General features: G+C 43.9%; 2 protein-coding genes across 2 annotated transcripts; both read right to left on the reverse strand.

The window, feature by feature from the left end:
• Positions 1–3,030: 3,030 nt before the first annotated feature.
• On the reverse strand, positions 3,031–3,817 carry LOC128709243 (uncharacterized). The gene is made up of 2 exons (XM_053804231.1): positions 3,795–3,817; positions 3,031–3,478 (listed from the first exon to the last, which is right to left on the reverse strand). Exons 1-2 carry the CDS (start codon positions 3,815–3,817, stop codon positions 3,031–3,033), a joined length of 471 nt encoding a protein of 156 aa, XP_053660206.1.
• Positions 3,818–5,260: 1,443 nt separating this feature from the next.
• LOC128717860 (doublesex- and mab-3-related transcription factor dmd-4) lies at positions 5,261–7,428 on the reverse strand. Its single transcript, XM_053811532.1, has 4 exons — positions 7,189–7,428; positions 5,774–6,017; positions 5,490–5,707; positions 5,261–5,422 (listed from the first exon to the last, which is right to left on the reverse strand). Exons 1-4 carry the CDS (start codon positions 7,426–7,428, stop codon positions 5,261–5,263), a joined length of 864 nt encoding a protein of 287 aa, XP_053667507.1.
• Positions 7,429–10,642: the final 3,214 nt, after the last annotated feature.

Below are 10,642 nucleotides of genomic sequence, written 5' to 3' on the forward strand. Positions count from 1 at the left end.
TCGAAAGCCTCTATTTACACAGATGTGCAAAGAAATTGTCAAACGTTTGCTCAAAATCTCATGCGGTGTTTGGCACAATCTCGCTACTTGCGATCCTGACTAAATTGAAGTATTTCATCCCAAACAGGATGGTAATGCCTGCCTGAAAAGCATTAATTTTAACTACCTGCAATTGAACCCTCCGTGCCTTCTTTTCTTCTTCCGAAAGAAAGCAAAAAAGAACAGCATATTTATTGCAGCTGCCACTAGGGCAGCTGCATGACGCCTTTGACCTACAGCAGCATGAGGGTGATGAGAAGGGATACGATTCCGGGGGGTATAGATCACTTGAATATCCTTCGCCGTTCGCCGGAAAAAGGCGTTTTGTCAGATCATATGCGTATATGTACACACTATTACCGTTTGCCATGCCCGTGCGTGTGTGAGTGCGCGCGCGAACGCCTTTGTGTATGTGTGCGGCAGTGTATCCAGAACATTCTTCTTCTTTACTCACTTGCCGGTCGTTTTCGATGACATCTCATTACTACGGTTCGATCGGTTTTCTCCTCCTTCGCAGTTCGTGCGAAAGAGCGCGAGCGAGCACGGGAGGGAGAGAGAAAGCATGTGTATGAAAGAGAAGGAGAGTACGCGCGCACACGCGGTGCTCTCTCCTTTGCTTTTACAGGGGTTTTAACAGGAGACATACGGTGAATCACAGGCTGTTTGTGTCCAAAGTATTTGATTTATCAGTTTTTTTGCATTTCTAAAAAGTTTACGACATTGATGTAGCTGGCCGGTTTAAGCAAAATCATCATACAACCATATTGATCCGACGTTTATTAACTACGATTCACAGTGATACAATCTTTTCCAAATTTATGCGGATAACACGTTCCAGAGAAATACACCTATCGGGGCCGAATTTCCTTGAACACGTTGTTGATTTGTCGAATTAAGAGACGAATATTAATTTCCATATTACTTCGATATTTCATGTAAAAAAATTATACTTCTACGTGTTTTACGAATTAGAGTAAAATTGTATCAAATGTATTTATGGAATAATAAAATGGACGCGTGTTTTTGGGAATAATTAAAAAAAAAACATAAATAGAAATAAAAACTTCCCATACTTTCATTTTTTTCAAATTTGCGTATCTCGAATCCGGATCTTAGCAAAGCACTATACTTTGTTACTACCAATTGAAAACCCTGCAAGCATGCTGTGAAGATGCGATCCTCGTCTGGAACGGAGCACCCATCTGCCACCGCCTTGTCCCACACACTACATTTCAAGGCCATTCATAATCCTTGAAAATGACCATACCCACCACCACCATCGGGCCGGTAAACGGGACCACACACCGGTATCGCCGAGGCGCAGATACACGGCCGGATCCGGGTTCCGTTCCCGAAACTATACCGGAGCGCGTTCGCCTCAACACCCAAAAAGGGGAACCAAGGCAATGCAACTCGAGACCGACGGAAATGGCGTACAAAATCTTCCACTTGAAGTGCGATGAAATGGAAAACCTTTTTAGATTTTAAAAGCGGACACTTTGCGGTAAAATGGATTGAAAGTTTGAAAAAGGTTTTCAATTGGTAACACCGGCGCGCGTCAGGCAATAAAAAAAACGTGGTGAAAAATATATTCGAAACAGAGCAAAAAGAAAAAAAAGTGCGCGGAAACAGAACCAATATTTCTCCCCTTCCATAAATGCCACCTTTTGCCACTCACACACCCGCGCATATGTACGAACACGCACCCGCGCACTCTAGCACACACACACACACTGTAGCGTTTTGCGGTGCCGCGCCGGAGCACCAACTTTACTAAACTTGATAACTTTTTCGCGCCCTTACGAATGTTTTTAAGTAATGGTTTAGTTACTGTTATCAACCTTCATATACGTCCATTCTGTTCCTATACATAACAACAAGGATTTAAAGTATAGTTATTCTTGGTATTACTTTAATGTACAACATGCGGGTGGAATGTTATTTTTTCACTCTGCCAATCCGACAGAATGCTTACGGGAAATCCATTTGAAGGTTTTTGCTGGAAAACTGTGGATGGATGCTGTGATGCTGGAATTTACCATTTTCTTTAAAGAACTCATCGCACACTAGGATGGGAAATTAATCCTACTTCCTGAAAATGGTGTGCCGTGCTGAAATCATTGCTTTTATAGCTCATATAGGCGTAGGGCGTCATTCCGTTCTGAAAAAAAAGTACACCTTCTCATCGGCCCGGTGTGTGTATCTGGGTTCACCTCAACCGGTCCCGACTAAGGTAACATCTGCCCTTGCCTACCGGTAAAACCGCGCATTATTTCTTTGTTCCGCGTTTCTTCCGTGTCTCCCGGGGCCGGTGTCTGTTGGTGCTCTTAGCTTCCTTTATGGTTTCATTCTCTCCCTTGACACCGTGTTTCGCTTTCGGCTTCATTTATTCTTTTGCATGCGTGAACCTGGCAGGCAACCAGGCAAGAAACCCAGAAAAAGGCGGTGGGATGAGAAAGCAGGCGACGCTTTTTTCCCTCCGATTTTTTTTTCTTTTCTGTTCGGCTTCGCTCCGTTGCCATTAGCGCCACTGCACAGTAGAGCAGCTTACTTGGATTAATGCATGCGGTTCTTTTTCTCGTGTTCCTTTTTGTATCTCTCGTAGCGTCATATTTTTAACGACACATTGTTGTATATACAACAGCAGAAAAGCGCTCTTTTCGCTTGTTTTGAAGGCAACAAAGCAAGCGCGATTCGAACACTTCAGCCAGCTTCTTGAACGAAATTTTCTTCTCTTACCTCGACTCGCATTTTCCAAGAGCTACTCCGAAACGCACAACTCCATTTGGGCGCAAAAGGAAAAGGTTCGATCAACACCACCCACCCTTCGCGACACAATTTTACTGATGCGCACTTACAAAAAAGCCAACACGTATGGATTTGTTTGTTTTTTAGTTATTCCAGAAAAGAATAGTTTATTGAATGTATGAAGGTTTGTATCGAGATATTGACGATGATTAATTATAAATTTAAGTGTGTTTATGTACGGTTCTAAGTGGAAACTTCTTCGGCAGCTTTGGCGTCGCTGCTGTCGTCTAGCTTTGCCTTCTTTTCCGGCGTCGTATGTTCGGCACCATCAACCTCAACGACCGCACCGTCAGCCTTCACGTCGGCGGTGGCTTTCCTCTTGGTAGCTTCGGTCGCTTTGTCAGCGCCGTCCAGTTCCTTGCCATCCTCACCCTCCTCGGTCGAGGACTCTTTCGGTTCGCCCTCTACGGCAGCTTCCTCCTCCGTACCGACACCGTTGTCTTTATCCGCCTTGGCCGGTTCTTCTTCACCGTTCTTTTCCGCTACTTCTGCGGCGTCGACGGCGGCTTCGGTTTCAACGGCCGTTTTTTCGGTGGTTGCAGATTCCTCTGTCGCATCGGCAGGCGCTACTTGTGGCGTCGCCTCGTCCGACTCGACCTCTTTCTCGGTCGTGGTGACTGGGGTCTTTTCACTGTGCCGGAAGAGAAAACAAATTGGCCCGTTAGCGAATTCCGCACACACGGATACAGTAGGGATGATGGTGAGGGGGAGAGAAGGGGAAAAGATGGTATGCACTTGGGGGAGGTAAAGGTAAAGAACCAAATTAACAGAAAAAACCAACTCCCCCCGCTCGCGTCTCACAAGCACACACATACACTCACACACACGCACACAAGCGCGAGCGCGCTATTTTGTATCACTCTCAGAAAAGCGCGCTCACGCCAAGAGGTTCCAAGAGCACACCATACTACCCGCGCTAACGATTCACGAAACATGGGACAACTTACGTTTTTGCCGAAACATCCGTCATTTTAATAAAAGTGTTTGTACAATTAGATGTCAAGAACTTGGTCAAACAGGAGGAGCGAGGGCGACGCTTGCGAACTGTAACCGCTATGGAGAACCGACACACCAAGTCTTTAGAAACTAGCTTTCACATGTACGAAACACCGTCCGTTCGCAAGCACGACTTTTTGAAAATGGCCGATTTTTCGATGGCGTCGCTTGGCGTCGCTTTCCAGTACTGGACTCGTGCGCCTCTAAACACCGGTACCCGAATGTTGCCGAAGTTGCGGTGTTTCGAAGATCGAATCGATACATTTTCGAAACGAAACGAATGGCACTGTGGTAAGTGTCGATGCAAAATTATTAATTTCTCACATTTTTGCCAACCAGTTTTCTCCCTTCACTTTACATTCATAAAATATTAATTAACGCAAGAAATGTAATTAACAACTCACTCCATAAAAACAGTAATTCTTTTATGTAGGTTCTTCTATATAACTAGTACGGAAGGCAAAATGCAAAAGATTCTATTAGTTTAGGCGTGTTTTTTCATACAAGAAGGGAATATTTAAGGAGGTCTGTTTGTTATTATTGGTTTTTAGTTTAGGCGCATAGTGTGATTACATATTGGCTTGTTCCTATGGATGATATTCTTTTTCATGCAATTCGAAAAGTGCCATACAGGAATCTCCCGAGATACACGGTATGGGATATGTGCGTGTTCGAAAAAATATGAAAATAACTAGAGGCTTGTGCAGAATGATTTCCAGGTGAGGAAAAATGTTGTGACACGATTTTCTAACCAAAACATTTTACTCCAAAACGATGTTCCATAACGTTTCACATCATCACGCTGCTATTCATTATCGATTAATTCGATTTCTTTCAATCTGTAACTCTAATGATGCCTATGCTTTTTATACGAATTGATTCATTATTTGAAAAGTCATGCTTTTGCCTGGAAATTAGCCGATGCTAAATGCAATTGCAACATGTGTAAAAATTAAACGCATTAATTGAGACACGTCTGTACTTGAGGAATTTATTTTGCTTGAAAAGAATTCATGTCGAAAAACTTGCTTTGTGCGCTCGTTCACAATCACGATTCCCATTCATCGTTTTCGGATAAGGAACAGCCATTTATTACGTAACAAAAAAAAGGAATTTTCGACCACGATTTTACCTCGACAAATGCTCGGTGATGTTGAGAGGTGAACTATCATTTTTTCAAAATATAAAAGTGTGTTTAAATAGTTCATTCTTTAAAAAGATCGAATGTATACGTTACACCAGATAATGCTAAGCCATACCACATTAAGCGCCAAATAGGTCTGTATTCAAACATTTATTTGCCACCTATTTCGACTCAAAACATAATCCAATCACAATCTTTGGCATTTTCATAATCTTAAAGGTCAAATGCAAATCTTACGTATAGTTAAACACCATTAGCATAAAAACGAGAGCTTTACATCGGATGATGGACACACATGACGCAGTTGGGGAGAGTGCATCGCGGTGCCAAGTTCGGTGCAATGTGACTGAACGACACTGGTATGGACATCGGTAGTAACCATTTCGGATACGCAATGAATGGCGAATAGCCGGTCGGACTGATTGGTGGTTGCGTCTGAAACAGATGCAAAAAGCAAATTTGATTAGCCGACCTCGGGTAGGCGATAAGTTCATATACGCACCATTGGTGTGCTGGTACTTGGTGCCGAACCGGGACCTGCTGCCGGAGTTGGTGGTTTAAAGGCGCTAATATTCTGCGTCTGGCTGCACTGTTCGATCGCTTTCAGCAGGTCGGAATCGCACCGTTTAAGGATCAGCTCCAGCACGGACCGTTTGCGATGTGGAAACAGCTTTGCTAGCATGTCGAGCGCATGTTGCGAGACCGTTACATTTCCCGTTGCTGTGTGGTAAAGCACATAAATGAAGTACGCTGCATCATGGTAGGAGTAGCATTAGTAAAACACACCTTTTGGTCTACCCAACCGCACCTCCTCGGTTGCTTCGAATGTTCCGAGACCGTCCGATGAAGTCGATGAGATAACATCAACCGAGGCCGTTGAGGAGGATGGTGATGGCGAGGGACACGGTTCCGTGACGGTCATACCGTAAATTTTACCTGGTGGCAGTGCTTCGAGCTGTGTGCCAGTTTCGGTCGATGCTAAACGCAGAGCTATGGCATCTTCCACTGCTTGCTGGCGTTTTAGGGCAACCTACAGTTGAACGAAATCGAAACGATACACATTAAATGGTTTATAAGTAGGAGTTTTGTTGGAACTTTTGGTACTTTGTTTTGCTAGTTTGTAAGTATGCGTATTTATTTGCTAGTTTATAAGTATGCGACCAGTGTGTACGGCCCTTGATGCTCGTGTACCTCGACCTTAAGTACAATGCACTCATTTATCTGAAAAGATCCGTAGTATTCCAGATCCTTGTAGAGGGAGAAAGTCTTAGCCGAGTATCAGGACGGAGCAGCATGATTCACGGCTAGAGCTTACTTTGCGATTGTCCGGTTGAGTCCGGTTTTTACCTACTCAAAAGACTGATCATTGCGCATTGTCACATGAAGCTATGCGAATGTATTTTCCTTAGCACAATTGATCGTTTACACAAGCTACAACTCTAAAACCGCCTTCGATTCCGTCGGTTTAATGTGACGTTGAAATTTGAATTGTTTTCTTTTGCTGCAGTATGATTCACCGTTGAATTATTCAAAAAGGTACATGCAAGCGCCTGAAGTTATGCAAGATGAAGTTCTTATCGTTATCTGGTTGGATCGTTGGGATCTTCTACGATGTCCGATATCAAATGAAGGCAGAAAAATGTGTGGATACGAATGTAACAGTCGTTCCCAAGAATTATTAACATATTTTAACATATTTTCGGGTAATAATCATTTGTGTTTTGGGTATGAAGAATGCTATGTCGTCGGCGTACTACGTACTTGTTCCTGACATTTCATTTGGTGTGTAATATCTATGGAAAAGGTTATCGTATTGCTTTTGGCTTTAATAAACTGATCTTGGTAGAAAGCAATACTTAAGCCATTAAGCTTGATAACTCGGAAACATCCATCATTATTTAAATGGGTCTCAAGAAAGTTTTATAGCAAAAAATTGTGCAATATTTAATATTGCAATGTCACTAAAGTACACAAATTATATTAGATAGTCCTAATAGCTTTTTGAACATAAATTGACATAAAATTGGCATAAATTGGCATAAAATGACGAACGGGATCGAGAAACACTGGATCGCTAACCATCACCAGATGCTGGTGATGTTAGCTGGTTTGGTTGAAACATTCGTTAACATAATTTAACTCTCATCTGCCTCACATTTTCACCTCACACAGACACTACACTGCATCAGATTCACACCAACCTGTGCAGCCATTATCTTTTGCCGTGACAATATCAGCTCACACTTGGCACATCGGCAATTCCGGTACGAGCATAGCTTCTTGTGGCCGCGTAATCCCGAAATGACACCATGGTTACGGCACCGGGCACATTTGGGCACACGGAAATTCGAACCCACGGCACCGATTCCACTGCTGGACGATGTGCCACCGCATGGTCGGCTATTGCTAACTCTACCACTACCGGACGCACTACCACTCATGCTGGTGTGGTATAATGTTTGCACGACACTGAGAACAACCACACGCGCACACACTGCCCCGAGGATCGAAAGACCGAACGTTTCACGACGCGTGCGGATATCGAACTGAAAGATGAAACATGGGAACAGATCTTCACCAACCGCAGCATCGCAGGCACTATCCGAAGGGCTGTTGTGCGCAGCAACATTTGCTCATTCGCTGCTCAACACCGCCCTCCATCGTTCGGCCACATGAAGGCGAAGGCAAGAATCCAGCCACGTCCAGCACAAAAATAGATACGCGCATATACAGATGGAGTTTACAGCAAAACCGGGGGAATTATTATGTACTTTGCGCGTCCTTTATGCACTGTGCACCGTGGCACAGTGAACGAAACAATCTGGGATGTGTTTATATGCACGGATGTGAAACATGCCTGCATCTTCATTAAGGAGTTATTTCGATCGATACCAACCTCAATAGAGCTGTCCAATGTGAGATACTGAAGGAAATTACAACGCACTTTGGTGAATCGAATCAGGGTGAGCTACAATACAGATGCTCATCTTCAACTCACTGTTTGAAGTGTTGAGCCTTCCAAAACCCAGCAAACTCACTCAATTCTTTTGGTTTGGATGCTTACAAGAGTTTTATAACTTGTAGAAATGATTAAAACACTGTGAGTGTCTTAGGATCTTGACCAACTTATTCCTGTTTTTTAAATCACTTCTGAGTGTCATACCGCCAGCGTTGTGTTTAATGATTCTTTTGAGAAGAGAAGTTCTTATGAATCTTTAGCGAGGAGTCATTCATTCTCATACGAGTCATCCTCAGGGCAGTGGTGATTCACTTCAACTGTAGTTTGACAACCGACAACCGATAACTGACAAGCTCCTCGCAAGTCATTAGTCTGGGATTTAAAAGATTCATGAATCTTTGGAATATAGATTCAGATTCATTCATGCATTTTAAAGATTCATTCTGATTCATGAATCTGAATCAGATTTACCCAACACCTTATACCAAGCTCACGGTGTGTGAGTTTGCTAGTCACCGCAGACAGTTAAAACTCAATGTAGCTCACTCTTTTTCTACCCAATCATACACTGCGTAACTCATTCGTGATTTCAATCTCCATGAGTGAGTAAAATCGTAACGGAGCTATAAAATCTTTGCGAAGATTTGAACGTGGATCTTGCTAAGAGTTTACTAGAGTTTGCTAAGAGTTTAAGAGGTCCCAAAGAAATTCTTGATGTTTTAAAATAGCCACTAATTTGTAACACGACGTGCGCTTCCCTTTGTCAATGGTGAAGCAATCATGCACGTTCAGCGCACAAAGTGTAATGTTGATTGAATTTTAAATAAGAAGGTTCGGGATTAGGAGCGACCCATCGGTGCGTAGGCTGGAAGATAAGCAAAAGGATGGGCCGAAAGGAAAGGCATGATTTATAGGCACGTCATAAAGCGGGATCAACCATTATTATATACACGCCCGATACGCACATTGTACTGGCCGTTCAGACCCACTACCAATCCACTCCGCCAAATCCCACTGTGCCCTCCGCTGATAACCACGGCGAATGTGTATACGCCGTCCTTCGACTCTTCGGCACATGAAACACACCATCAGCCAGTGGCGATCATCGGGACAAGATAAGCGCGGATCGGTGGCACGGCAAATCATTTCCCGCTGTTGGGTGATTCTCGAAAATCACGATACCGGCCGATTGTGCTAATGCGCCCGATTAGCGGTTGCAAACACGCATTCACGAATTGTGTCGGATTGTGTCCGTGAGTGGACTGTTCGGGCGGATTAGGGTGCTTGGCCCCCGCCCTGGCCCTGGTGGGCTGGAAGGGCGGTGTACGCCGTTGCGCGAAGACAGCCGGGAACGATCGATAAGATACACAGTATAAATAGATACGTGTTAGGGATTGACTAAACCTCGACGTCAAACTGGTGGATGGGTTGCGTGGGGCGGCTGGTGGCCACCGGCGCAATGGGGCATTTTTAATCGAGAGTACACGGGCGTATATATTGTCAAATAGGGACCGTACATCCCTGCCCGGGCATTGACGTTTATCGCGCCGATATTTGTACAAACGGTGGTGGTGTATCCATTCTCTAACACCGATGGATCTGTTTTCGCTCATAATCCGGCGGCCGATGGGTATTATCGGGGTGGGTTTCGGGAGTGAACATTTCGTGTCGACAAACGCGCCTACCGGTCGTGGTGTTTTTTTTTTACCGGGAAGCGTTACGGGAGCTGCCAAGTGACGATAAGCTGTACTAAGGTGGAGTTCCGTTTTAGGTAACTTGTTCCGTGAAGCCGTTACACCGGTGAGTTGTGGGTATTAATAACGAAGCTCTCATAAATGGTGAGATTGCTGGCAGAAGCATCGCACGTTTCGTTTCCGAAAGTTAACATCCTTTTTCGACACACGGTGCACGATCAATTCGTCACTACCAGGGGCACCGGTTGCAAGGGCAGGCACACACATGTTTCACTTTCTTTGCTATCTTTTGCAATCCATTTAATCCTACCGGCGGGAACAGACAGTAATCCGTTTCGTTTGGATTTGGCCGCTATCGAAATTTAATTAGACTTATCATGCACCGGCCACGGCATATTCGGCACCTTCGCGCAAGTGTACAACTGAGCGCGTACTGCATTGTATTGTCTCGGCAGGGATAATCTTACGAACAAACGTATATTGTGTTTAGCAGATAGACGAATAAAACGCTTTAAAACAATGACAACGCATAAAACAATTAAGGACAAATGGAGTAGCTTATCACTGTGGCTCCGGGGGAAAATAAAAGTGGAAGAAAATGCGTCATTTTACGTGATTCACACAACCGCGCACTTTTTCCCTCGGTGTTCGAAGTGTACGGGAAAAATATTCCCCCAGTGTTAGCCATTTTGTAAACGCCATTGCCGCCAGAAAAGGGGGCGTGGCTTATGCGTACTGATTTTTTTTTTATCTGGAAAACGCAAAATTTCGATTTTCGATCAAGTTTTTGCGTATTTTTAGAATAAAAACACAACAAGTAGGCATAAATTGTTCACATTTAGCATTTGGAACAACGGGCCGGCCTGATTGCTAGCGGCAAACAGTGGTAGAAGAGAAATTAATGAGTTCCACGTGGTTCAGCACGTTAGAATTTCTTTGCACTGGTGGAAAAAATATGTATGCTGTGATTTTAAACCATTAATTCAACTGTATACATACAAC

This window comes from Anopheles marshallii, chromosome 2 (assembly GCF_943734725.1).
Source record: "Anopheles marshallii chromosome 2, idAnoMarsDA_429_01, whole genome shotgun sequence".
NCBI lineage: Eukaryota > Metazoa > Arthropoda > Insecta > Diptera > Culicidae > Anopheles > Anopheles marshallii.